Source organism: Anser cygnoides, chromosome 18 (genome assembly GCF_040182565.1).
Source record: "Anser cygnoides isolate HZ-2024a breed goose chromosome 18, Taihu_goose_T2T_genome, whole genome shotgun sequence".
Lineage (NCBI taxonomy): Eukaryota > Metazoa > Chordata > Aves > Anseriformes > Anatidae > Anser > Anser cygnoides.
In genome coordinates, this window is record NC_089890.1 from 7597782 (window position 1) to 7624019 (window position 26238).

The 26238-nt window shown below is 68.7% G+C and overlaps 2 protein-coding genes across 2 annotated transcripts; both read left to right on the forward strand.

The window, feature by feature from the left end:
* Positions 1-538: 538 nt before the first annotated feature.
* DPH1 (diphthamide biosynthesis 1) lies at positions 539-17228 on the forward strand. The gene is made up of 12 exons (XM_066979691.1): positions 539-671; positions 1695-1847; positions 4458-4521; positions 10988-11109; positions 12467-12621; positions 13181-13302; positions 14474-14542; positions 15258-15414; positions 16161-16261; positions 16626-16704; positions 16811-16936; positions 17089-17228. The coding sequence occupies exons 1-12, from the start codon at positions 617-619 to the stop codon at positions 17200-17202; spliced, it is 1317 nt and encodes a 438-aa protein (XP_066835792.1). The 5' UTR covers positions 539-616; the 3' UTR covers positions 17203-17228.
* Positions 17229-17253: 25 nt separating this feature from the next.
* OVCA2 (OVCA2 serine hydrolase domain containing) lies at positions 17254-18694 on the forward strand. The gene has a single exon (XM_048068180.2). It carries the CDS (start codon positions 17254-17256, stop codon positions 18223-18225), a length of 972 nt encoding a protein of 323 aa, XP_047924137.1. The 3' UTR covers positions 18226-18694.
* The last annotated feature ends 7544 nt before the right edge of the window (positions 18695-26238 follow it).

Consider the following 26238-nt stretch of genomic DNA (forward strand, 5'->3'; position numbering starts at 1 on the left):
CCCCGGTCTTTGCCCCCCCCCGAGCCCTGCCGGCCCCCCGGTCCCCCCCCCACCCCATCGGGGTCCCGATACCGCACGGGGGTCCCGCTGCCCCCGCCGTGCCCCCCGGAGGTCCCCGCTGCCCCTCGGGGCTCCCTCCAGCCCCGTAGCAGCCCCCGTTATCCCACCGGGGACGCTGCTGTCCCCGCTGCCCCTCGGGGGTCGCTGTCACCCCCCCCCCCCCGTCCCCCTGCCACCCCCGGGACCCCCCGCCCCCTCTCATCCCACGTCTCGCAGCGGGGAGGGACCCCCGGGGCCGTCCCCACGGCCACCCCCCTCCGCGATCCCGCAGCGGTACCGGGAGCGGGCACCCGGTAGCCCGGGGGCTCAGCCCCAACACCCCCGGAGGAGGTGGGGTAGGGGGCGTGGGGGGGGGGCACAAACCCTTCGGCGTGGTTCCCGGCACGGGCTCGGGGCCGCCGGGCCCCCTTTTTGTCCCGTCCCGTCCCGCCCCGTCGGGGCCCGGCCGTGCGCTCCGCCGGGCTCGATGCGGCGGCCGGCGGCTGCTCTGGCCTGGCCGCGCCGCCCGCTCGGGGCTCGGCTGCCGCCGCCTGCCGCCGCCGCCTGCCCCCGCGCCATGGCGGCCCCGGGGAGCCTCCGGTGCGCGGCCACGAGGCCCGCGGCTGCCGCAGGTGGGACGGGGCCGGACGGGGCCGAGCGGGGCCGAGCGGGACGGGGAGGACCGGGCACAACCGGGACGGTACCGGCAGCTTCTACCGGGCCCGGTTACCGGGCGCAGAGCCGGTGCACCGGGGGGGGATACCGGGTTGGGGTTGTGCTCTGCCAAAACGGGTCGGAACCGCGGAGCCGCGACGGTTCTGGGCCTCACCTCCCGGTGCCCGGGGGGGGACCGAGCTCAACCGGGACGGTACCGGCAGCCTCTACCGGGCCCGGTTACCGGCCCTCACAGCCGGTGCTCCGGGGGATACCGGCTTGGGATCGTGCTCTGCGAAAACGGCTCGGAACCGCGGCCCGGTTCAGCCTCCCGGGGCCGCTTCCCCGCCGCACCGCGAGACCGCCCGGCTCCGTACCGGCACACCGGGGCTCATCCCCCGGTCCCCCCCGCCCCCCCCCCCCCCCCGTATTTTGGGGTATTTTGGGTGCCGGTGGCGGGAGCACACCCCCCCACACACACACACACCCCTCCCGGGGGCCGTCCCGGCTGTGCCGTGGGCCGTGCGGAGGGGTCGGTGGCTCACGGTGCCGGTGCCGGGTGACGCTCGCCGGGGCTGGCGGCGGTGAATAATCCCGTGCTGTCACTCCCCCGCCGTGCTCTGACTCCGCCGAGCTGCGGGGGCGGCGGCTGCTGCCGGTACCGGCGGGGGGGGGGGGGGTAGGGGGGGGAAAAAGGGGTGCGGGGGGGAGCTCCCCACAACGGGACGGGTCCGGTTCGGTCGCCGTCGGGTGGCCGGTACCGGGCAGGGGAACCCCCGGTTTGTTTTGGGGTCACGTCAAGGCACGGCGTGGTGCTTTGGGGGCGTAAAACGTGCCCCCCGCCCTAAAATAATTAGTATCGTTGACCTGAGCTGAAATCTGGCCGCTAACGGGGGCTCGGACCCAGCCCCGGGGGTGTCACGGGGCAGCCCGGTGCCCCCCCGGGACATGGTGTCCCCACCCCGGCCACCCCCCGTTGCATGCCCCGTTCCCTCCCGCAGGCCGAGCCGCGGCGCGGCGGGCGGCGACGCAGGTCCCCGAGGAGCTGCTGAGCGACCCCGAGCTGCGGGAGGCGGCGGGGGCCCTGCCCGCGAACTACAACTTCGAGATCCCCAAAACCGTCTGGAGGATCCGGCAGGCGGGGGCCAAGAAGGGTGAGCGGGGATGGGATGGGTGGGGTGGGACGGGATGGGATGGGACGGGACGGGATGGATGGGATGGGATGGATGGGATGGGATGGGTTGGGACGGGACGGGATGGATGGAAAGGGATGGGTTGGGACGGGATGGGATGGATGGGACAGGTTGGGACAGGACAGGACGGATGAAACGGGATGGGACGGGACAGGATGGAACAGGACAGGACAGGATGGTTGGGATGGGATGGAACAGGACGGAACAGGATGGAGGAGATGAGATGGAACAGGACAGGATGGATGGGATGGGATGGGATGGGTGGGGTGGGTTGGGACAGGACAGGATGGATGAGATGGGACGGGATGGGACAGGGCAGGATGGATGGGATGGGACAGGATGGGACAGGGCAGGATGGGTGGGATGGGACGGGATGGGATAGACGTGATGGGACAGGACGGGATGGATGAGATGGTTTGGGACAGAACAGGATGGATGAGATGGGATGGGATGGATGGGACAGGATGGGTTGGGATGGATGGGACCAAGTTGGGATGGGATGGGATGGAACAGGACAGGATGGACAGGATGGGGTGGGACAGGACAGGACAGGAGAGGACACCCGCTGGGGACCCACGGTGCTGGGGCAGCCCCCGTGCGCGGGTGCCTCCTGGAGCCGCCCGTGCCCCGGTGCCGGGTTAATAGACCTGTATCGCCGGGCTGGAATCGCATCGAACAGGACAGGTGGAGCTGCGCGGAGCTGTCAGCTCCGCAGACGCGGCTGGGCCGCCGGCCAGCTCTGCGATGCTCTCCCTGCGCCTCCCTGGCACGGCGCTGAGCCCCAGCCTCATCCTCGCTCCCGGATCCCGGGGGGCGGCCGTGGCCCACGGTGGGTGGGGAGGCTCCGTGGTGGCCCCCAAAGGTGTGCTGGGGGTCCTCCCTCACCCGGTGCCACCTGCATCCCTGATTTTTCAAGCCCCGCGTCCTCTCGGGAGCCTCGCCAGCTGCCACCGCGCTGCTGGGCATCACGGGGGGACACCGCACCCCCGTGTCCCTCGTGGCACGGTGGCCGCGGGCACGTCGCCGTCCCCGCGGCTCCCGGTACGGGGCAGGGCTGCCCGGCCTCGTTGCCACAGCTCCCGCGGCTCCCGCTGCCGCGTTTTGCTGCTTGTTGGCACCTCCTAATTAAATGTAAATATGCGGTTGGGATTTAGTCCGCGGAGCTGGGAGCGGAGCCCATCAGCCAGCCAGCCATGCTGGGATTTTCAAAAGCCGCCTGTGCCGAGCCCAGCCGGGGCCGCGTTGCTGGGGGAACGCGGGGTTGGTGCCAGCCCTGCCCGACGCGGGGCTGGGAGCCACCGTGTCACCCCCTTGTCACCCCCTTGTCCCCGGTGGGGGCGAAGCTGGTTGAGGAGCTGGGAGCATCCCGGGGTGTGGGGAGGGGAGGGGAGGGGGGGCTCTGGCCCCGTGGTGGGCTCGTGCCCGGCTGTGGCACCCCAGCAGCATCGCCGTCCCCCGTTCCCACTGTTTTCGGACCTCCAGCACTGCTCCGTAAGGCTCTGCCCTCCAAAAGCTGGTGGTAGTGGGGTGGAGGCAGCCCCAAATGGTCCCAGGTGTGCTGGGGATAGTGGGGGCACCGGGTGCCTGCGCAGCCTCGGACTGGCAGAGCCCCCCCGGAGCTTTCCCAGTGCCCCACAGGTTGGAGCCGGGGTGAGATTAGCTCGATTTGGGGGCAGGGCTTTAAATAGCTCCGCGTTTGCCACGGGGTTTTGGCTCGGCAGCCTGGGGATCTCCGTCGGAAAGGGATTTGCGGAGGCCGTGTGGGTAAATATTGCTGGGATATTAGCTGGATCGGGAGGTGAAACGACGAGGGGATTAATAGGGCCGGGCACCGAAGCGAGAGGCTGAGTTCCTGGCCGGCTTCGCGGCCCCGCGCGAGGCAGAGGGATTGTTCCGAGCCGCGAGGAGAGAACAAAACGGGAAACATCGCCCTGCTATGAATAAACGCGTGCTACGCACAAAGCTGCCTGCGTCGCCGGCCACCCTCTCAAAACGGGGAGCGAGGCAGCGAGGGGAGGTGTGGAGAAGGGCCGCGAGGACGATCAAAGGTTTCGAAGAGCTTCTGTACAATGGGAGATGAAACAGATTTAGATCCTTTAGCTGGAAGAGAGCCGACCGAAGGGGGACATGAGAGAGGGCTGTGGAGTTGTGAGTGGTGCGGGGAGGCTGAATAGGGGATGATTATTCCCTCTTCCTTGCAGCAGGAGAGCCAGGGGCGCACGTTTACATTATTAGGAGCAGGTTTAAAATAAACAGAAGAAAGTACCTTTCCCCGTGCAGCACATAATTAAAACCTCGAGCTCGTTACTGCGGGAAGCCGGGCAGACCAGAAGTGTCAGCGGGTTCAGAAAGGGACGAGATGCGCTCGCTCAGGATGGGCGCGGGCAGGCAGAGCCAGCACCACGGCCGGGGCCTCGGGGATCTGTGCCACGCCACCGCTTTCCGCCGTCCTTTTGCCCAATTTCTGTCGGTTTGGGGGAAGCCCAAAGGGGTCGGATCCTGCCGTGGGTGCGCGACGGGGCCGGTCCCTGCTTGGGAGCACCGGGGTAACCGCGGGTGTTTCTCTTGCAGTGGCCCTACAGATGCCGGAGGGGCTCCTCATGTTCGCCTGCACCATCGCAGACATCATCGAGCGGTAAGACCCAGCTGCGCGCCCCGGGGAGGGCGCCGGGGCTCCCACCTCCGCCGCAGCCTCCCGGCACTTTGGGGACGGGGACGGCACGGCCACGCCGCCCTCCCAGCGCCCGCGCGGTCCCTTCTGGATTCACACGTCCCCGCCGTCTGCTTGCGGAGCCGCAGGGTGGCGGTGACCTCTGCGGTGCGAGCACGGCCGGGTGCCCTCGCGGGGATGTCCCCTGGGTGTGGGTGGCAGGGACCTGTCCCTGTCCCCCGGCAGCTCGGCTCCCTGCGGTGCCGCTGAAGAGGTGACAGCCCGGAGGCCGTGTCCCTACAGGAGGTGACCGCAGGCAGCTCTCGGCCCCAGCCCTCCTGATTTTTTTTTTCCCTCGGTGGAAGCAGGAGGTGGGAACGAAGGGGGACCGAGGAGCTCGGTGCTGTGGCGGTGGGTTCAGGCACCCGGCAGAAATCGCCCGAAATCTTGTCACCCGTCCTGTCCCACCCCTCACCCTGCTGTGGCTGTCCCCCCAAGCCCCTCGCTTTGTCACGGGACGTGTCCCAGCTTTGTCACCGTGTCCCCGGGGCGGGGGGGGGGGAGCTGCCGCAGCCCCGCGTTAGGGCTGGGCGAGGGAGCAGCGGGAGGGTGGGAGCGGGCAGGAGGCGAGCGTGGGGCGCGGGGGACGGGCGCGGGGGACGGGACGGGCGTGGGGTGCGGGGGGGTGGCTGCGGGGGACCGAAGGGACGCGGGGGGGGCGGGCGGCACCGCGTGGGCCTGTCCCTTTAAGCGGCGCTGCCTCCTCTCCGGCTTTGGCACCCAGCCGCTTTCATGTCTCCGGCTTCAAAGGCGGCGGATTAAGGGGCTCTTTCATCTGAGTGAGACCTTAAGCCCCGCTTCCCGGGGTGCAGCATCCCCAAGGGCCTCGCCTTCCCTGCCGGGGGTGGTCGGATCCTGCCCTTGCTGCTGCCCTGGGGACGCCGCAGCGCCCGGTCCTGTGCTGGGGACGCCGGGTGACAGCCGTCCTCCGGCTCGGGGACACGAGGCCACGAGGACGCAGGGTCCGGAGCGAGCCCAGCCGTGTCCCCGCGCTCCTGGGACCGGGTTAAATTGCTGCGGGTGAGGCGTGGGCCGGCGGGTGGCCTCGTTAGAGCCTGCCTCCGCCCGCTGTTAATATTCATCGCGGGCATTAATGTGGAATCACGGCTGGCCGCTGCGCCCACCGGCCCCTCTCGTTGCCCAGGAGCCGCGTGGCTGCGACGTGACGGGAATCGGTGCAGCTCCGGCCGCGGCCGTGGCGAGGCTGGGGACGGGATCTGGGTGCTGCTGGCCCCGGGTGGCATCTAGCATAGCATGGGGACAGCGGTGCCTGTCCCACAGCGCTCCTGCTCAGCCGGAGCCATGCCTGCTGCCGCTCCCCTAATATTTCTCCCGGCTGCTGGAGCTGCTTTTGGCAAAATACACAAATATCTGGGGGGGGATGAGGGCAAGGACAAGTGGGGACAAGGGCAGGGGGCTGTGGGTTGGGGTCCCCAGCCCGTGCCCACCCTGCGCACCCCAGCATCGCGCTGCCTCTCGCCGGGCGCTTGGCTGAAGCCGGAGCCTCGCCGAAAGGCTTCGGGTGCTTAGCGTGGTGCCTTTGAAATAAGGACGCTGACAGCATCGACCGGCGTGAGGCCCCGTTAATTAGCATTAATAGGGTTGGCGTTACCTCCGAGCGGGATGGGGGGGGGGCCGCGGGGCCGGTCGCCAGCCCCCGGCGGGGCGGGGGTCTCGCTGCCGCCCGCGGGCCGCTGAGCTGGCGGGGCCGCGGGCTGCCGGAGCCGCATCACGACGCTCCGGCGGCGACTTCCAAATTGGCTCCGTTTCTGGCAGCTGATGTAATTCGGCGGAGGGGAGCTCGTGCCGGGGGGGTGGGGGGGGGAACGACACACGTGGGGGGCGGCAGGACGGGGGGAGATGCGCGTGGGGAGAGCCTGGACAGCAGCTCGGGAGTTGGGGGCAGCCCCCAGCCCACCGTGCCGGGGAGGTGGCAGCGGTGCGCCCCGCGCCGAGGGCTTAGGATTGATGTGGGGGGGTCTGCGGGAGCGGACCCCTTCTCCCCCCGCCCCCCCACCCCCGCCGGGGCTGGAGCAGGCGGATCAGCTGGGCTCTCAGCTGGGCTTTTGATTCCTTGTTAATAAAGTCGGCTGTCAGGTTCCGCAGCTGCTAATCCCTCTGTCTCCCCACCCGGCGGCAGGGCGAGCGGCTCCTGCTAATCGGGGGTGGCGCGGGGCCGGGCGAGCGCTGTTGGCACGGTTCTGACCCCCCCTTGCCCTGGGGCCGCATCCTGGCCGGGGTGCCCGGAGCAGCCGGCAGCGCTGGCTCGGCTTGAAAGGCCCCGCTGCAGCCGGCGGCAGAGATAGCGAGGACGGAGGAGCCCCTGGGTGCCGCACGTGCCGTCCCCTCCTGGTGGGTGCCAGCACGGGGGCACCGGGTGCCCCGGCCAGGCGGCTCTGCGACGTGGCGCTGAGCGGCGTGACGAAGCCGGTGGCATCGTCAGAAAGCCCCGAAGGAGCCTCTGGGGGTGTCAGTGCGGCGCAGGATCCGGCCTCGGCCGCCGTCTCGTTGCCCTCTCCTCTCTCCCTTCGTCCTTTCAGCAGAAGCGGCGCGGTGCGCGGGGGGATTTAATCACCATCATTAAGTGCACAGCGGCATCATTAGGGAGAATGAAGTTCTCACTTGAGCAGAGACGTTTAAAGCCTCGCCCGGGCCGTAGGGAGGACAGGGCAGGGGCTGTGCACGGGGCTGCCACCTCCTTGGGGCCAGGCCGTGCCAATGTCACCCCACCGTGGTGCCCGTCCCGTATCCCCGTGTCCCCGGGGAGCTGGCACCGAGGGGTGGCCCCATGGCACGGCCACAGGGAAGCTGCCACGGAGGGGACAGGCACCAGCCGGGCGCAGGAAACCACGGTGGCCGTGCCACCACCCTGCTCTGGGACCTTGCTTTGTCTCGTTTGGGGTTTTCCCAGCCTCCAGGCCAGCAAAACATGGGGCTGGGGTGCACCTCGGGACGCAGGCTGCCTGGTAGGGCAGGGACCGGCCACGTCCCCATGTGGGACGGGACCAGGACGGGGACCTGGCCGTCGGGGACCCCGGGGACGCGCACGCCTCGCCGGCCTGACCCACTTGCGGGCGCTCGGCGGGGCCGCGCGCGGGCGGTAATTGCCCAGCTGCAGCGGTGCTCTTCCAGAGCCGTTTGCAGTAAAATTGCAAACTCATTATTTTAATTATGTGCAGCCTTCCCGCGCTAATGAAGTTGGGAGCCTGGTAATGCGGCTCGGTGATGGGCTTCTCCGCTAATTAAACGCGTTGTTCCGGGCCGGGGCTGCGCTCCGTGCCCCGGGACGGCGGAGGGCTGAGATGGGAGCCCGCGGGCACGGAGCAGCTCGCTCTCCATCCCCAGCGGGACGCGGGCACCCATGGGTGCTGCAGCGTCTCTATAAGCCCCGAAATGCCAGGACGGGGGGCTCCCAGCCTGGTCCCCTCCATCTCTTTTTCCACCAAGGGCTGCTGGAGCATGGCCGGCGGCCGGGTGAGATGGATGCGCCGTGGCCGGGTCCCCTCCGCCGCGGCGAGCGGAGCAGATTGATGGGCTGCGGGTCAGCGCGGCATCGCTCACGCGGTGTCAGGGGGCACCGCGCTGCCGCCGGCAGCAAACGCCCTCATTTATCTGCCGGGGGGCCGGGAGCCAGCAGGCAGCGGGAGGGGATGCTGGGGACCGGCTGCCCCGTGCTGGGGGCTGCTGGGCCCGCGGGCAGGAAAGTTTTGCTGGTAAAAGTGAGGCAGGGTGAAGCCAGGGCTGCTGGCGCCTGGCTGGAGGAGGGGACGGGGTCCCCACGCTTGTCCCTGGGTTGTTGTCACCTCCGTCCTGTGCCGGCCACGGGAGAGCGGGGTCAGGGGGCCGGGCGCGCTCCCATCGCCGCCACGGGGCCGGGACCCGAGCCCGGGCACGCATCCTGACAGTGCTGAGCGTGGCACTTTATAAATGGGATTTCGGGTGCCATCTGTTTAAAAGAGGAGATAATGAATTAGGGGAGATGAGAAAAATGCTAAGGCCGGGCTGTTTTTCAGAATGAACGGGGTTTGCGGGACGTAAAAGATGAATAACCTCCCCTAGTCTTCAATATTCATGAGCTCCCAGCTGGAGCGAGCGGCTCGGCGCCGGCTGGGGACAACCCTGTCACCGCGTCCTGACACGCCACCGGGACCCCACGACGGGCGGCGGGGACACGAGGCACCCACGAGGACGCTGCCGCAGCCGCTCGGGTCCGGACCGGTGGGCGAGCGGCTCGCCGGCCCCCGTGGCAGGCAGGTGGCTGCTAATTGACGTTTCCTTCCTCTGTAGTTTGATGAAAGGCTCCGGTGACACCGAACTGATTAAAACATCAAGGGGAGGCCCCCGCGCTCGCCTTTGATTTGTCTCGGGAGATTGCAGCCGCTCCGCTCGAGCGTCCAGCCCAGCCGGCGCGGGTCACCCCGGCGCGTGCTGGCCCCGTGTCCCCCCCCCAGCACCGCGGTGCTCCCTGCACCCATCCCACCTCCCCAGCATCATCCTGCAGTGTTCTGGGTCCGTCCCAGGTCCACGTCCCCTCTCCGAGCTCCTGGAGCAGGACAGCTCCCTGCATCGCGTGGGGCTCAGCACCCTCTCCGAGGAGCCACGTGCCGAGCCCAGCGCACCGGGCAGGGGCACCGGGCGCCTCCGCCAGGCTCTGCCCCCTCCCTCCGCTGTTGCTATTTCACTTTCTCGCTCTTCACCCCCAGGGACTTTCTCTGGGGTTCGGGCCAATTTGCATACATTTTAATCTATAAAAAATTAAGCGGCGCTGGCTGCCGCTCTGAGTCAGACCTCCCCGTCCTGAATCTTAAGGAGCTGAATAATTTTCCACTTTTGCTGAGATGTGTGGAGTCTGATTCACGTACGTCTCATCACCTCTCATTAGAGAAGGGGGCTGGGGGCTCGGGGCGGGGTGGGGGGTGGGAGAGCTTTCTCGATGCTTCGCTGGCAGCCCCCAGCCCCGTGGCACCGCCGTAGGGGCAGTGCAGCCATCGTCCTCCCATTCAGGCCGTGCTGGCGGCGAGGGACCGCGGGATTTTGGGTGCTGGCGGGCTCAGGTCCATCCTCCCGCTGTCCCCAGCCCCTGGGGTGCTGGAGGGAGAGCTGGCGGTGCCTGATTCTTGCAGGATTTGAGGGGTGGCAGTGGCTCCATCCCCTTGGCGGGGATGCTCTCGCTGCCCTGTCCCCCTCCCCGGGGCGCTGACGACGGGCCGGAGCTGTTAATATCCAGCACGCTCCGCCATTTCCCCACCTTCTGCCATCTGCCCAGATCTGCCCACCATTTCTATTCTTGCCGCCGACGTAACGCTCCCTGCCTGGCGCTCGGGGAGGAGCGCGCGCGGGACCCTGGCCCCCAGCCAGCACCCGCAGGGGGGTGACGCTGCGCAGGGGCCCCCACCTCTGCCGGCCCCGAGCCCCGCAGCGGTGGCACCGAGCCCCTGCCGGCACCGGGGTCGCCCTCGTAAGAAGCCACCGAGCAGGAGCCGGGGGTGCCCAGGCCCGAGATACGGCCCGGCCATCGGTGTAAATAAGGAATTAGCATCGGGTTTAAGCGGCCCCTCCAGGCGCGGGGCTTTGTCACTGCGATACCTGCTTTCATAATTAAACCACCACGGCGGCTCCCCGGGAACGCGGCCAAGCTAATAATCCCCTGAAATGGTGCCATAAACTACCCACAAAGGTGGCTCCTTTAAATCACGCGCGAGCCCCGGCTTTATCTCTCGGCACGCGGGTGCCCGGGTGGCTGGGGCGGCGATGCCAGGCACGGGTGACGGGTGACGGTGCCAGCTCGCTCCGTGCCACCCCTCTCCAAGTGCCACCTAAGCACCAGCTGCTCCCTGAGCGCACCTGGCACCCGTCTTTTCTGAGCTGGCACCCACTGGAGATGCAGCCGGGCACGGGATGGGGTGGACCAGCTCGGGCATGGGGTGACGGTGGCTCTGCCAGCCCGCTGCCACCTCTCCCGTGGTGCTGGCACGGCTCGGGGTGCCGGGGTGGCTGCCTGCCCGTCCCGGTGGCTCTGGTCCCCGGAGCGGTGACACAGCGCCGCGCCGGGTCTCCCCCTGCTCCTTTCCCTCTCGCTGCATTAGGAAGCTGGCAGCGTCTTATTTGATGAGCGGATAATCCGCTGAATTGCAAACAGCTTTACCCAATTGAAGAGGCGGATTACCGCTCTCCAGTTTAATCATGTTGACATCTCGGAGAGTAGCCAGCGCTCGTCCTCGGCGGCGCACGGCGAGGGGCTCCACGGCAGCGCGGGGTCCCCCGGTTGCGCCACGTGCCCGCGGGGACCAAACCGAGCTGGGGACGGGGACCCTGGCACAGGGAGGGGAGGACGTGGGACGTGCCAGTGCCATCAGGATGCCACCCTCACCGCCGTCGTGCCTCCCCGCAGGTTCACGGAGGCGGAGGCGGTGGTGATGGGCGACGTGACCTACGGCGCGTGCTGCGTGGATGACTACACGGCGCGGGCCCTGGGCGCTGACTTCTTGGTGCACTACGGTCACAGCTGCCTGAGTAGGTGACGTTCGGCCCTGGGGAGCGTGGTGGCTGCGCCCGGTTGTGGTCGAGGCAGTGGGGACAGTGGAGGCTGTGCCACCGCCGGTGCCATCGCGCCTGGCTGAAAGCATGTGGCCATGCCAAGCTGGTGCCCGGCCACGCTCAACGCCAGGCTTGGAGACTCAGCCCGGGGCTCGGATCCCTCTCCAAAGGGATTTCTGTCCTCCGGCCTCCACTGCCTGCGTTGGCCGGGGCCGGGCTGGCTGGGTCGCTGCCCATGGGCAGGATTTTGGGAGCGGCACGGCGTGCGGAGCCTCTTCCCTCCCGCCGTGCCGCAGCGCCCGGCTCCATCCTGCTTGGCTACAGCGGTGCCCAAATCGCAGCCCCGTGCCCTGGGCTCGCCCAGGAGCCTCCGATGGGGCCAGGGCCGGGGAAGGGGTCGGGGAAGGGGCCGGGGAAGGCGGCTTTGTGGGTGCAGCGCTGGCTGGAAGGGGAAGGGAGGAGGAGGAGGCTGCGTGCTCCCCAGGCGGACGGTACTCTGGATCCAGTTGCCATGGAAACTGCGCTGCTGTCCCAGATGCTGCTAACTTTGAAGTCCACCCAGGATGGAATCAGCCCAAAAATAACAATAAGACACTCCGGGTTTTAAGGTGGATCGGTGGAATTGTCGTGCCGAGCGGCAGGCTCGGCTCCGCCGCCGCGCTGCCGGCACCTCGCGGCCCTCCCGAGGGCAGGCAGGGGAAGGGGGACGTTTTATGGGGCTGCGTGAAGGGTTTGAAGGATGGCTCCGGGCTCCCTGTGAAATACTGACTTCCCGGTTGAGAGCTGTGTCCCGAAAGCCACGTCGGCGTGAGGGTTTGCGGTGATAAATATCTGCTCTAGGTGCTTTACCACCACTGTAACGGGGAATTTAAAAGGCCCGGTTTTCAGCCCGCTGTTAGTGAATTAACCACGCCAAGGGGCCCCTGTCGGGCTGCCCACGATGCTCTCGGTGCAGCCATCCCCGAGGGAGCCCCGTGGGTCTTCGTGGGGACACATCCCGGTGGCACGGAGCCGCCTTCCCCGTCCCCCCGGGCCCCCGCGGGAGGGAGTAATTTGCACTTAATTGTGATCAGGTGAAGAGCACCCAAATGGGAAGTGAGCGCGGAGCTGCGGATCGATGCGGACTCTGTGTACTTTAATTATTCACTTAATCGCGGTGACACAGGCTTCTTAGCACCGGGGGTAATTAGATTTGCGTTCATTGATCCCCCTGGGCTGCCGTTATCCGGAGAGAAACGAGCGGGTGCTCCCCCAGCCCGGGGTGCCAGCGGTGCAGGGGGCTGGGGAGCCCACCCGGCCCGTCCTCACCCCCCCCCCTTCCATCTCTTTCCAGTTCCCATCGACGCCACGCAGGGGCTGAAGATGCTCTACGTGTTCGTGGACATCAAGATCGACACGTCCCATTTCCTCGAGACCCTTCGCTTCAACTTCGCCCCGGGCGCCTCCCTGGCCCTCGTCAGCACCATCCAGTTCGTGTCGGCCGTGCAGGTGAGCTGTGGCTCCGAGCAGCCGCCGTAGCGTTGATCGAGTACTTTATAATAACTCTGATCAATGTTTCATGGCGGCACCCCCTCCCCGGCTCCCCCGGGAGCTGCTCTGTAAATGTCAGGGCAGGCGGTGGAGCACTTGGCATTTTGATGCAGTGCCGGCAGCGGCGGGGGAAGCTCCGGCAGCTCCGTCTGCCTGCTCCTCGGCTGGGCAGGGCGGGCGGAGACGAATGAGCCTCTTGAGCCATGTCTATCCAAACACGGGGCTGTTGAAGCGTTAAGCGTTTTCCCTCGGCTTCTAATTGATATGTTGGCCGAGCCCGGCCGAGCATCTCTGCTCCGCGGGGCCGATACCCTCTCTGAGCTGACCGGCTCCCCTGCGCCGCTGCCATGTGCCCAAGAACTATTGGCACAGCCCTTGGGGCTGGCACGCTGCTGCTGTTGGGGTTGGGGTGCCCCCAGGGTCCCCAGAAACTTGAGGACCACCAGCCTTGGACACAGTGTGAATTTGGGGTCCATCACCCAGCTCGTCCCCGCTCGCTGACCCCGTGTCTCCGCAGGCGGCCGCGCAGGAGCTGCGCCCGCAGTACCGGGTGTGTGTGCCCCAGTGCAAGCCGCTGTCCCCCGGGGAGATCCTGGGCTGCACCTCGCCCCGGCTGGCGCAGGACACGGATGCCATCGTGTGAGTACCCCGGGTCCCCGAGGATGCCGTCGCGTGAGTACCCGCGGTCCCCGAGGACCCTGCAGCGCTCGCAGCGGGGCAGAGCTCCAGGAGCCGCGCACAGCACCCCCGTGTCCCCATCCCCAATCCCGTCCCCATCCCCACACCTTCCCCAAACCCAGGGGTGCTTTCCCCAGGCTCAGCACTTTTGGGGAGAGCTTGGCCTGGGGCGCTCGTGGGCTGGGCTGGGCCCCTCCGGCTCTCCCAGCGCTGCTCCAAGCGGCGTCTGCTCGTAGCGCGGCCGAAATAATTGAGTCGTATATCAGAATAGATAATAGATGGAAGGGCGGGCGGATAATTGGAAAAGACAAATGGCCGGGGCCCAACATCACAGCAACATTAATTTTATTTAAGGACAGCAAATTAGAGGGAGCACTTCGCTTCCTATCACCTAATTATTTTAGGTAATGGAAATGCTTAATGTACTGTGAATACAGCGTGCCGCGGAATAAATAAATACAAGGACCCCACCCTTGGGGGGAGCCCGGCTGCGGGGGGCGAACCCCATCTCACCCACTGGGTGCAGGGCTCTGGCTTCGCCCCGTGCGGGGACCTGGGGACGAGGCAATGCCTTTTCTGCTGTCCCCAAGGTCACCACGAGCGGGCTGGGACCCGGGTTGGCATCGCACGGCGTGAGCGGGTCCGTCCTGCTGCGGTGGAGCTGCGCCACGGTACCTGCTGCCCGCCCAGGTGCTCGTGGCCGGCGTACCCGCGTCCTCCCCGCGTTTATTATTTTCTTCTTTAGCCCGTCTCTGGGGCTAACTTTTGCAGACAAATTAGCTTTGATCTTCCAAAATGTCATTCTCCAATTAAGGGCAAAATCTAGTCAAGTTTTACGTCTGAATTCATTTTCCGAGCCCTCACTCCATTAGGGCAGCTGAATGAAAGGCTTTGAAATGTAATTGCTGACTTGAAATCCGATTAGAAATGGAAGCAGCAACGTCTATAACCAGCCGGAGAGACGGAGCAGCTCCCGGGCGCTGCTTCTGCTGCTCCGTGCCGGCGTGGGCGCCCCTTTTCGCCCCGCGAGCGGCTCTCCCTGCCCGCCCAGCACCTCCGCACCCCACGGGCTGGGGAATTGCTGGCCTGGTGCTGTTGTCCCCCACCTGCAGCTCTCCCTCCTCTCCTGCAGGTATTTGGGTGATGGCCGCTTCCACCTGGAGTCCATCATGATCGCCAACCCGGGGATACCCGCGTACAGGTAGGGGCACCCCCAGCCTCCATCCCCGCCGTGGCGGGGGCACCCCGATCCCCCCAGCACCCAGGGGTGGGCGAGAGGTGGGTGCTGTCCCCGTCGCCCACCCCGGAGACATGGGGCAGAGGAGGTGAGGGGCAGAGGGGAGCCACGCTGGGTGAGATGAACGCCAGCCATTTACTCCGGCTGAATATAAACATTTTGACAAGTACCTGTGAAAGCTCTTTGAGGTGCAGCCATTAAACTCCCCGGCTGCTGCAGGCAGAGGCCATAAAGCGTGATGATGAGGCTGCTGAAAGCAGATGAAATATCAAGAGCGAAAGGCTGGGCCCATTTGGTGAAATCTGAATTTCTTAGTAGGTCGTTTGTTACTAACGGGAGACGCGCGTCAGGTTTATGGCGCTGGGGAAGCTGCCGAAACCCGAGTGGGATTTGATTAAAATTCTCCTCGTCAAACAAAGCAACAAATCAAAGATATCTTCATAATTGATGAGCCACGTTGGGGGGGGAGCCGAGCGGGGAGCAGAGCCCGGACCGGGTGCTGGGGGCTGCGACGGGAGCGTGGTCCCGGCCCCGTTGTGCCCCTCGTCCCCGTGCTGCGCCCTGACGAGCCAGCCGGGCCCTGCATTGCTTCGGCAGCTAATTAGCGCTAATTAGTTGGGGCAGCGGGGCTGCATGTGAGCCCGTCCAGTTGAGGGCTGAGCGCGGGTGTGCTCCGCAGGTACGATCCCTACAGCAAGGTCTTCTCGCAGGAGCACTACGCCCACGAGCGCATGCGCAGCGCCCGGCAGGACGCCATCCGCACCGCCGCCCGCGCCCGCTGCTGGGGGCTCATCCTGGGCACCCTGGGGCGCCAGGGCTCCCCCCGCATCCTGCAGGTACCCGCGGGGTCCCCTCATCGCCACGCAGGCTCCCTGGGGACACACGGGCAGGGGAGGGACCGGCTTGACCTCCCTCGCTGCCATCGATCCACCCCGAAGCCGCGCGGGCAGGGCAATTAGCAGCAGACGAGGGAGGCTGACCGAGGGCTCATTAAACGCTCCCCTCGCCGGGGAGAGCTGGCCAGCCGCGGAGACCCCCCTGGATGAGCGGCTCGGCAATTAATTCCCTGGTTTGCTTTTAATTGGATGAACTCCTGAGCGGGTTCACTTGTCCGTGCGGCCCGGCCGGGCGAGGAGAGCAAAACCAAAAAGTCGAAGTGGGGGGGGGGGGGGGTCCTCCGTACAGGCAGGGGGGGGGTTGGGGAAGGCAAAGTGCCCACGGTGGGCAGGGGGCACGGGCAATGGGGCGACGGATGGCGGCTCCGGAGGGTACGGCCGGCATCGCATCCTCCCGCAGCCTTTGGCCCTGCGGCAGGCGGGCGTCCCGGGGCCGGCAGCCGCTAACGAGAACAGATTGTTGTCATTGAGCGGTAATTACTTCATTAGGCTGAGGCACGCGCTGGGGAGAGCCGCGCGCGAGCGAGATGGAGCCGCGGCCCTGTCACAGGCAGCCGGGTCCCATGGGGCAGAGCTTTGGGGCTTGTCTGGTTTTCCCGACGCGCTGGGGATTTGGGGTCGTACGAGGCTCACCCGACCCTTTAAATCTCGCCCCCCCCCCGGTGCCTTTTTTCCCCCTCCTGCAGCACCTGGAGTCGCGTCTGCGTGCCCTGGGCCGGCCCTTCGTGCGGGTGCTGCTGTCCGAGATCTTCCCCAGCAAGCTGCAGCTCTTCCCCGGCGTGGACGCGTGAGTGCTGCCGGCCTCGGGGGGCCCCCAGCCCGGCCGTGCCCTGTTCCCTTGAGAAACCCCAAAGCTGCCTTGGGCTTAATTTAGCTCCTGGCCCTTGTTTGCTGTCCCAGAGGGTTCCTCTTGTTGGTGCCCCCAAACCCTGTGGCGTCTCTTGGCCATGGGGCAAGAGGATGTAGGGGAGCGGCTCCCTGCGGTGGGTGTGTGGTAAGAAGCCTCTGAGCTGCCTGCAGTCCCCCTGGGGACCTCGCTCCCGACATGTCCCTGTCCCTCGCAGGGTGCTGGGGCTGTGGGGGCTCTATCCTGGATTATTCTCCCCAAAATGTCACTTTTCTCCATCACCTGCCGCGTCCTTGCCCTGCAGGTGGGTGCAGATAGCCTGTCCCCGGCTCTCCATCGACTGGGGGGAAGCCTTCAGCAAGCCGCTGCTGACGCCCTACGAGGTGAGCGACCCCCAGCCCATTTTTTAGGGGGCAGACACCCCCTTCCCCCCCCCCCCCCCCCCCCCCCCCCCCCCCCCCCCACGCTCAGCCCCGTGTCCCCTCGCAGGCGGCGGTGGCACTTGGGGACATCGAGTGGCAGCCGACGTACCCCATGGACTTCTATGCCAGCCAGTCCCTGGGGCCGTGGACGGCGAACCACAGCGCCCTGCAGCCCCCCGGCCGGCCGCCCAAGGTGGGCACCCCATGGGTGGCGGCGTCCCCGCCGTGTCCCCCGGCCGTGGGTGGGTGGCAGGACGGAGGGGACAACGCCGTGCCGCAGGCGCCACCCTGTGGCTTCATCCCTTGTGAGCCCCTCCTCATCCTCACCCCCTTTCTCTCCCACAGGCGAAGCCCCCCACGCCCCTCGTCCCCGGGGATGGCGCCGAGGGGACGCACGGCCCCACCGACCCCACTGACACTCGTGGGGACGTGGCGGGGGCGCAGCCCCGCAGCGACTGAGCACCAGCGGGGCTGCACCGGCTTGTGGGGAGCATCCCCGGTAGCAGCCCCATGAGGGGCAGGGAAGGGGCTGAGCACGGCCCTCGTCCCCACGGGGCGGCTCCGTGCAGCCCCCGTCGGGGCCGCCCCGTCCGTGCCCCCCCCCGCCGCCATTTTGTCTCCCCGGCCTCCCTCCGCCAGGGGGCGCCCGAGGCGGGAGGAGGGGGGCGGGGCTCAGCCCGTAGTCCCGCCCCCTCCGCTTTTAACGCCGCCCAATCAGCTCGCCGCTTTTCGGCGGGAAGCGCGGAGCGGCCGGAAGCTCCCCGTCCCTCTTCCGGCGGGCGGGCGGGCGCCATGTTGGAAGAGCGGCCGCTACGGCTGCTGGCGCTGCACGGGTACCGGCAGAGCGAGCGCCGCTTCCGCCAGCGCACCGGGGCGCTGCGCAAAGCCCTGAGGGGCCGCGCCGAGCTCGTGGCCTTCGACGCCCCTCACCTCGTGCCAGGCGGCGAGGAAGACGGCGCCGACGACGGCGACGACCCCCCCCGCGGCTGGTGGTTCTCCAGGCCCGGCGCCTTTGAGGCGCGGGAGGCGGCCGAGGAGCCGGCGGGGCTCGACGAGGCGCTGGCGGCCGTGGCGGAGGCGCTGGCGGAGCGCGGGCCTTTCGACGGGCTGCTGGGCTTCAGTCAGGGCGCGGCGCTGGCCGCCATGGTGTGCGCCTTGAGGGCCCGGGGCGACCCCCGCTTCCCCGTGGCCTTCGCCATCCTGGTGGCCGGCTTCGCCAGCCGCGCCCCGGCCCACGGGCACTTCTACCGGGAGCCCATCGCCCTGCCCACGCTGCACGTGGTGGGCGAGGCCGATGCCGTCATCGCCGCCCCCCTCAGCTTGGAGCTGGCGCAGAGCTTCGTGGAGCCCGTCGTCGTCACCCACCCCGGCGGGCACTTCGTCCCCGTGGGTGCGCCGCAGAAGAAAGCCTACCTGGACTTCTTGGAGCGCTTCCGCGCGGGGCGGGGGCAGGCTGAGCCGCCGGGGGCTGGAGCTGTTTGATAACGGCGTCTGTAATAAACGGGGCTCCAGCCGGGTGCATGCAGCTCTATGTATTTCCCTGCGCTCCACGGGGGCCGGAGAGGTCCTCACGACCTCCCTGTGCTAATACCGCAAAGGAGCACAGTGTCAACTCTTCGTTACCTCCCTCTTTTGTCACTCTCTTGGGTACACGGGTATGACAGCACGGAGGTTGTGGACAGGAGGGTGCCCTGGTTGTGTGCGGGGGGCTCTCAGAGACAGGAACGGCCGCTCCAAAAACCAGTCTCAGCTCAGCCGAAGGAAATGAATGGTTGCAGAGCACACGGCTCTCACGGCTTTATATTCCAAACGTTTGTGTTCTTAATATCCCGTGCAAAAGCTATTAAAGCAGCCTTCCAGGTGGTCTGGGTCTAGGAGAAGCTTCTCTCTCTGGTAGTGCCAGGGCTGGTAACCGTTTCCCTTTTAAGAATTAAAGTTCAGTGCTGGTTCAGCCGGTGTGAATTAAGAGCTCTGTTGTATCTTCTGCTATGCAGAATGCCTCGGACGAGAAAAAAACCCTGCCGTTGCTGCATCTCTGGCTTTGCTGTTTTCCAGAAGCACGCAGAAATCTGCTGTTATTGTTGCTCTAATTGTAGGCGTCCTGCGTGGCTGCCGCACCGCTTCAGCGCCGGGGTGAGCCGCTCTGAGCCCGCAGCCCAGCGGCGTTTCTGCAGCGTCGCGCCCAGGGCCGTGCCCGCAGCAGGGCCTCGCTGATGGCTCCTTTCCTCCGTGCTGCGCTGCAACCTGCTCGGCAAAGAGAGGCAGCTGATGAAACGGGTTCGTTTGCCCTCGGGGCTGCCGGGTGGGGGCCGGTCTCCCTTTTTTTTGCAGGATGGTGGGGCACAGCAGAGCGGGTGCGGTGCTGAGGCGATCCCGCAGCGGGCACCGAGCGCTGGGAGGGGACGGTGTGGGCACAGCGGTGCCGGCTGGGGCAGGAAGGTCCCGCTCGGGTCCGTGGGCTCCTTGCGCTCCCCGGGGCTGGCCGTGGGGAGCGGATCAGTCGACAGAAGCGCTTCCAGCGCTCACCCAGCCGCGAACAGACCTGGGAACCGCCGCGGGTTAAAGCCAACCGAGCAAAACCGAGCAGCTTTTAATTCGTGTGAGGTTTGCCCTCTGGTTTGCTGCCGCTTCGTGTGGCAGAGACAGCGGCAGGAGGACGTGGCTGTGTTCCCCCCGCGGCCCAGACCCGGGCTTGCGCCGCCCCAGAGATCTGAAGGGCGCGGGGGGGCTCCGTGGCTGCCTCATGGAGCAGTGCAGGGGTAAGGGGTGCCCGTCACCCCCTGTCCGCTGCGTCAGGGCTCGTTTGGGGCAGGAGGTTTGCAGCTTTTGGCCCTTGGGGACAGAAGCAGCAGACAGATGGCTGCTGGGAGAGGCAGATGCACGCCTGCTGCCCTCCCGGCCCCTTCCCGAACTGTCGAAGCAGCGCTCGCAGAGCGGCGAGGCCTTTGTCCCCCCGGACCCGATCCGCCACGGAAGGACGGCAGCAGCCAGCGCTCGGCCGGCCCCGGCCGTGAGCCGCTTTAATTAGCGCAGAGCCGCAGCTCGCCGGGGCGGCACGGCCCGGAGGAGGCACTGCAGCGGTCTCCTGCTCGCCGCCGATGCGCTGCCCGGCCTGCAGCCCGCACTGCGGCCCCGCGGCCGCTCGCCCAGCGCCTCCCCCGTGGCGCCCGCCCCCGCGGACTGCCCGCAGGAGGCACCGCGCAGCGGCTCGTCGCCGGTTTGGGGGGGGCCGGGGAAGGACCCGAGGGTGCGCGGTGAGTGGGCAGAACGGGTCCCGCGGGGATGCTGAGGGGGGGGGGGTTGGTGAGGGATGGGGGAGGCTTTTTGGGGGTGCTCGGGTGCTGCAGCGCCTGCGCCCTGCTCCCGGGGCCTGACGAGTATCGTTCTGCCAGGTGTCGGCCGCCGCCGAAGCTCGGAGCAAACAATAAACCCGGATAACCCCGACCCGCCTGCGTGAGGTGCGCGTGACCGGCGCGGGAGGGACCCTCGGCACCTGCCCGCCACGGCAGGAGGGAAGCGGCTCCTGCGGGCGTCCCCGCGGGCGGCAGCCACGCTCCCGGCCGCCCCGCGCCAGGCGGGTGGGTGACGTTTTTCCTCCACGCGGCTCAGCCCCCCCCCAGCCCCCTGCCACGCACCTTCTGCGCCTCGCTGTCGCTCCTGTGCCTGCCCGGGCGCCGCGAGGGGAAGCAGACAAACGGAGAGCTGCGAGCCTGGGGCGGGGGCGCAGAGCTCTTCCCCACCCCATCCTCCCTTCCCCTCTGTAGGGGCACGAAGAGTTGTTTTTCCCCCCAAAAGTGCGTGTGGCGCTTGCGAAGGGCGCCGGGGGGCGGGTGATGACAGCACCCTGGGGCACGAGGGAGCCCTGGGGACAACCGGTGCCGTTACCCACTGGCACGGGGGTCTCGGCAGGGGGACGTTTTCCCCCTTCTGTCCCCTCAAGGAGCTTCCAGAGCCCCCCGCTGCCCCCGCCAGCCCCCGGGGCAGGTGCCCCGCAGCCCCCTCACACATCGCAGCTCCCCCCCCGGGACCCCCCGCCGCCCGGGCGGGACGCAGAGGGGGTGGGAAGAGCCCCCCCCGTCCCATCCCTCCCCGCCTCACCCGCAGAAGCTTCCAGTTGTGGCTGAGTCACTCCCGCCGTGGCTCCTTCCCTCCTTGTTTTCGATGGAAGTTTTCCATGGAAACCCACGCTGGGCCGGGCCGCGGGCTGGGATCAACACGGCTGAATCACAAAGCGCGTTTCGCCAGGCGCTGTCAGATGGTAACAACAGCGTGTGCCGCGCGCGGGCGGCGAGGGGACGGCCACCGCGCTGCCTCTGGGGGGGCAGCGGCACCCCCTCACCCCCTGCGTCCCCCCCACCCCGCCGCCACCCACCCGGCAGCAGGTCACGGGCACGGCCGTCGGCCCGAAACCTTTTTTCTTTTTGGGGGCCGCGCGCTCTCCGCTCATCAATCCCGCCTGGGTACAGCCCGGCGGGGATCCCACCTGCGGCACGGAGGCAGAAAAATCCCAAATCCTCAGCCGTGGGCTCCCTGGGGGCGGCCTTACCCTGTCCACGCCGTGCCCCGGGATGCTCCAAACCACACCGCGGGGGTTGCGTTTCCGCAGTGCCCGCGAGCACTGGCCCGATGTGCGGACAGCGAGCGGCAGCTCGGCCTCCTGGCCGTGCCACCGGCCTCCTCGCCGTGCCACCGGCCTCCTCACCGTGCCACTGGCCTCCTCGCCGTGCCACCGGCCTCCCGGCCGTACCGGGGAGCAGCACGGGAGCCGGGTGGGCTCCAGCCCTCGGAACTGGGCCCGGCCGCTTGGAACCGCGCTGGGGGCCGGTGTCACAAATGGGTGATATTTTTCACGTGCTCTGGAAGAAAAACTTGAGTCCGAGGGGTGAGCGGGGGCGCTCGGCCTTTGGAACAGCAGCAGCACGGCCCCCAGCCTCCGAGGGGCCCCCAGCCTCCGAGGGCCCGCGGTCCCCGTCCCCGGGATGCTGCCCCTCGCCTGGGGACGTGCTGGGGGGGCTTGGGGCCCCGAATTCCGCGGGGCCGTGGACGTGGCGGCGGTGCCCTCGCCACCGCGCTCTGCGCCCCGGGCACGGTCACGGAGGGTTTTCCCGGCGGCAAGGGGAGGTTTTGGGCACGCGTGGCACCCCGCTGCCCGTGGGTTCCAGGCTGGGGGGGACCGAATCCCCCCCCCCAAATCCCATTCCGGGTGGCAGCGCTGGGTCCCCACCTCGCCCCTTGGGGGTTTTCGGTGGGACTCCCTTGGGGGCCCTCAGCCTGCAGGGCCCTCGTATGGGGGGGCTGTGTCCCCGATCCCACCCTGCACCCACCTGCGGGGGCCCAGCACCTCTCCGCGGGTCGCTGCCCCCCACCGCCCCCCCTCCCGGGAGCCCCCCCAGCCGCCCCCCCCGGGCTTTGCCCAGCCGGTACCGGCTGCCTCCGGCTGCCCAGGGCCCGGTGCCCGGTGCCGGGGCGGGCCGGGCCGCTCTGACTGCGCCGCTCAGGAATCTCCTGGCCCCGGGAGGGGGGGGGGGGGGGGAAATTGTGCAACCTGTGCCCGCCCCCCCCGGCCCCCCCCCCCCCCCCCCGGCCGCCTCCCGCCCCGTCGGGCCGCGCTCAGTCCCCGCCGCGCCGGCCCCGAGCCGGGCCGCGCTCCGCTCCCGGGGACCCCCCCCACAACTCCGGGACCCCCCCCCACAACTCCGGGACCCCCCCACAACTCCGGGACATCCCCCCCCCGGGACCCCCCCTCCATCCCCTTTTCCCCCCCCCGGCTCCCGGTGCCGTCGGGGAGACGGTGGATGGCGGGGGGGAGGGGGGACCCGAGCTCCCCGTGGGAGCGGCGGCGGCCGGACGGGCAGGTGAGGGGGAAGGGGGTTGGGGGGGAGGAGGGGGGGGGGGATTTTTTTTTGGGGGGGGGGGGTGTCTCCGCTGTTCCCGGTGCCCAGGAGGAGCCGCTCCGCGCCCGCCCCCCCGAACAGTAAGAGTTGATGTGCGGCGAGCTGCACCCTGCATGTGAGCTCCTACTGCCGCGGGGGGCGGGCCGTACCCGACGGGACCCCCCCCCCCCCCGCACCCCCCCCCCACAGCCCCGACGGGACCCCCGAGCCCCGGGAGGTTGGGAGGGGGGGGGTGGGGGTGTTATGGGGTGGGGGTGGGGGTGGGGGTTGGGGTTTGGGGGGGGGGGCCGCTGCTGCCGCGCTGCGAGTGCGCCGGGCCCGGCGACCATGGCTGTAGACTGTTACCCCCCCAGCAGCACAGTAACAATCTAAAGCCACGGTCGCCCGAGCGACGTCGGGGGGCGTCGTGGGGTCGGGGGGGGGGGGTTATGGGGTCGGGGGGGGGGGTTATGGGACTGGGGGGGGTTCAGCCGGAGCCTTGGAGACGGCGACGAGGCGGCCCCGCCACCGCAGCGAGCGCGCCCGCCCCACGCAGGGGGGGGGGGGGGGGGAGTGAGGGGGGGGGGGTTCTGGGGGTGCGGAGGAAAAAAGTGTGTGTGTGTGGGGGGGGGGGGGGTCCTCGGTAGCATCCTCCCCCCCCCCCCTCCCTCCCCCTTCCCCAAATCCCCCCAGCCCTCCCGCCGGCCCCCACGCGTGTCCGCCCCGCCGTAGGGACGGCGCCACCCCTACCTGGGCTGCAGCGGGGGGGGGGCGTCCGCCTTGGGGGGGGGGGGGGCTCGGTGTCTGCGGGGGGGGGGGAGGGGGAAAGAGAAAGCGGGGGGTCAAGCGGCCTCCTCCCGGCCGGTGCCCCCCCCCCCCCCCCAGAAAACAAAAACAACCACCACCAAACCGCCCTTCCCCATCCCTCGGCGGCGCGGAGCTCCCCGGGCCGCCCCGACGGCTCAGCACTCGGGACAGCTCCCGGCCCCCCCCTACCCCAGCCCCAAAAAACCCACCCCGGGGGGGGGGGGGGGGGCTTCTCCGGCCGTTTCCCCCCCCCCTTCCCAGTGCCCCGACGGAGGCCGGCGGCGGCGGCGGTGCCGAGGGTCATGCTTCAGTAGCCATGACTGTAGACTGTTACTGGCCCGGCCGTACGCAGCAGTAAGCAGTCTAGAGCCAAGGTGCCGACGCGCTGACTTCGGGCTTTCCTCGACGGCGTCTCCGCGCTCCTCCGACGGCCGGGGTGAAAGCGACCGAGCTGCTGGGGGGGGGGCGGGAGCCGACCCCGGGGTGGGGGGGGGGGACGGGGGACAAGGTGGTTGGGGGGGGGGGGGGTTGGAAGGGGCTGCGGCGCCCCGCTGGAGGGGTTCGGGGGGGGGGCCCCGTCGGGGCGGGATGCGGAGAGGGAGGAGGAGGAGGAGGGGGCGGTAAAAAGGAGGGGGGGGGCACCCGCAGCACGCGGCGGGGGGGGGAGGACGCGCGCACACACACACACACGCAGGCACTGCAAAGCTGGACGGGGATGGGGGGGGGGGAATGGGGGGGTTAAAGGGGGGGGGGAGAAAGAAGCGGCCGGGGCCCCCCCGTGCGCCCCCCCGGGGCGGCTCCGCGCACAGCGCCCGCCCCCGCGCCCCGCCCCCGCCGCACGTGGGGCTGCGCCAGGCGGCCCCGCGCTCCCCCCCCCCCCCGCCCGCCGCAGAGCCCCCCCCCCCAGCACCGGACACCCCCCCCCGGACCCTAACACCCCCCCCTCACGACCCCCATCCCTCTCCCCCGCACCCCCCGATGGGCAGGTGCAGCTCCCCGCGCCCCCCCCTTTCCCTCCGCTCCCCCCCCCCACCACCACTCCGAGCTCGGTCCCTGCTTACCTGGAGGGGGGGGGGGGCCCGGCCCTGCCGGTTCCTTACCTCGCCCCCCCCCCCCCTCCTCCCGGAGCATCCCGGCCCGGTGCCGGTTCCCCGGCGGGGCCCGGTGCCGGTGGCGGTGCTGCGCTGTCCGCAGCGCGCGGGGCTTTTATAGGGTCGGGCTCGTAGTAACGGGGATCTCGGCTCATTCATAGAAAAGCAGCAACCTACACAATGACGTGAGCGCTACGTCAGCGAGGAAATTTAGGGAACGGGAAGACGCTACTATTTATATCGGCCCGGGGGGGGGGGGGGGGGGGGGCAGCGGCCCGCAGGTGGGTTGGGGGGGGCTTGGGTCCTATCGGGACCCCCCCCCCAACCCTTCATCCCCGGTTCCCCCCTAGGGTGGCAGCCCCCAGCCCCAGCATCCTTCCTCCTGCGGCCCCTTGGGGGGGGGGGCCTTGCACCTCTCCGGGGGGGGGGGTCCGGCACCCTGGTGGGTGTCACACCCCCCCCCCATCCCCGACCCACCTCCCGGACCCCCCCCGAATGGTGTCCCCCCCCCCCCAGCCCTGCTGCTGGCAACGTGTGGGGCTGCCATTTGGGGTAAAGGGGGTGCACGAGGCCCCAGGGGTGCCCAGCCCCCCCCGGAACAGCCTTAGGGGGGGGTGCTGGGGGGGGTGGGTGCCCCCTGCCCACCCAAAATAACCCCCTGGCAGCACCCGTCCCACCGTCCTGGCTGCCCCCCACCGCGAGCCCCTGCAGGCCTTGGGGGGGCCGTGAGCACCCATAGGTGCCAGCCCCGTGCCCTGCAGGAAGTTGGGGCAGCACAAAGTGTGTGAGTGTATTTTTTTTTGGGGGGGGGACGTTTAGAGATTCCTCCCCCCCCAGCAGCTGCCCCATTGCAGCACGCTGTTACCCTGACCCCCCCCCCATTCTCCAGCCTCGCAGGGAGCACGGCGCACGTTCCCCCTGGGGCTCAGCACCCCAAAACCATTTTTATTTTTCGGGGGGGGGGGGGGGGGGGGCACGATCGGGCAGGCTGGGGCTTCACATCCCCAATTCCCCCCCCCCCCCCCCCAAACTCCATCCCCCCTGCCTCCCCCAGGCTGAGCCTCCAGCCGGGTGGGGACACCGTGGTGGGGCGGTTGGGGGGGGGGGGGGGGCTTTTCCCCGGTGGCTCCCCAGGATGAACCCCCCCCCCCCCCCCATCTTGTCCCCCCCCCCCCCCCCCCCCGATTGCTGCCGGAGCCTTCTGACCTCACTGTGCTCCGGCGGAGCATCACAGCGGTCGCCACGGCAACAGCGGCGTTGTCATTGACAGCAGCAGCAGCCGCTGCGCAGGGCCGCGCGCTGCCACGACCCCCCCCCCCAAAAAAAAAATAAAATAAAATTTAAAAAAAATATATAAAAAAAAAAAACCTCCCCCTCCGCTTACACCCCCCAAACGGACCCCCCCCATCCCGCTCCCTCCCCCCCTCCGCAATCCGTTCAGATGCTTCGCCCCCCCCCCTAAAAAAAAAAAAAACCCTCTTCGCCCTCTCTCCCCGTAAAAATTAGGGACCCCCCCCCAAATTACGGACCCCCCCCTAAATTACGGACCCCCCCCCCAGTGTGTGTGTCCCCGCCTCCCCCCCCCCCCTTTTTTTTTTTTTAATTCCCCCCCCCCACCCGCAGTCGGGGAATGGGAGCAGCGGCTCCCGCCCGCCCCGTCGGGGCTCTCCGGTTTGGAGGCGCCGCTGCCGCAGCGCTCCCCGCCGCAGCCGTGACTCAGCCCC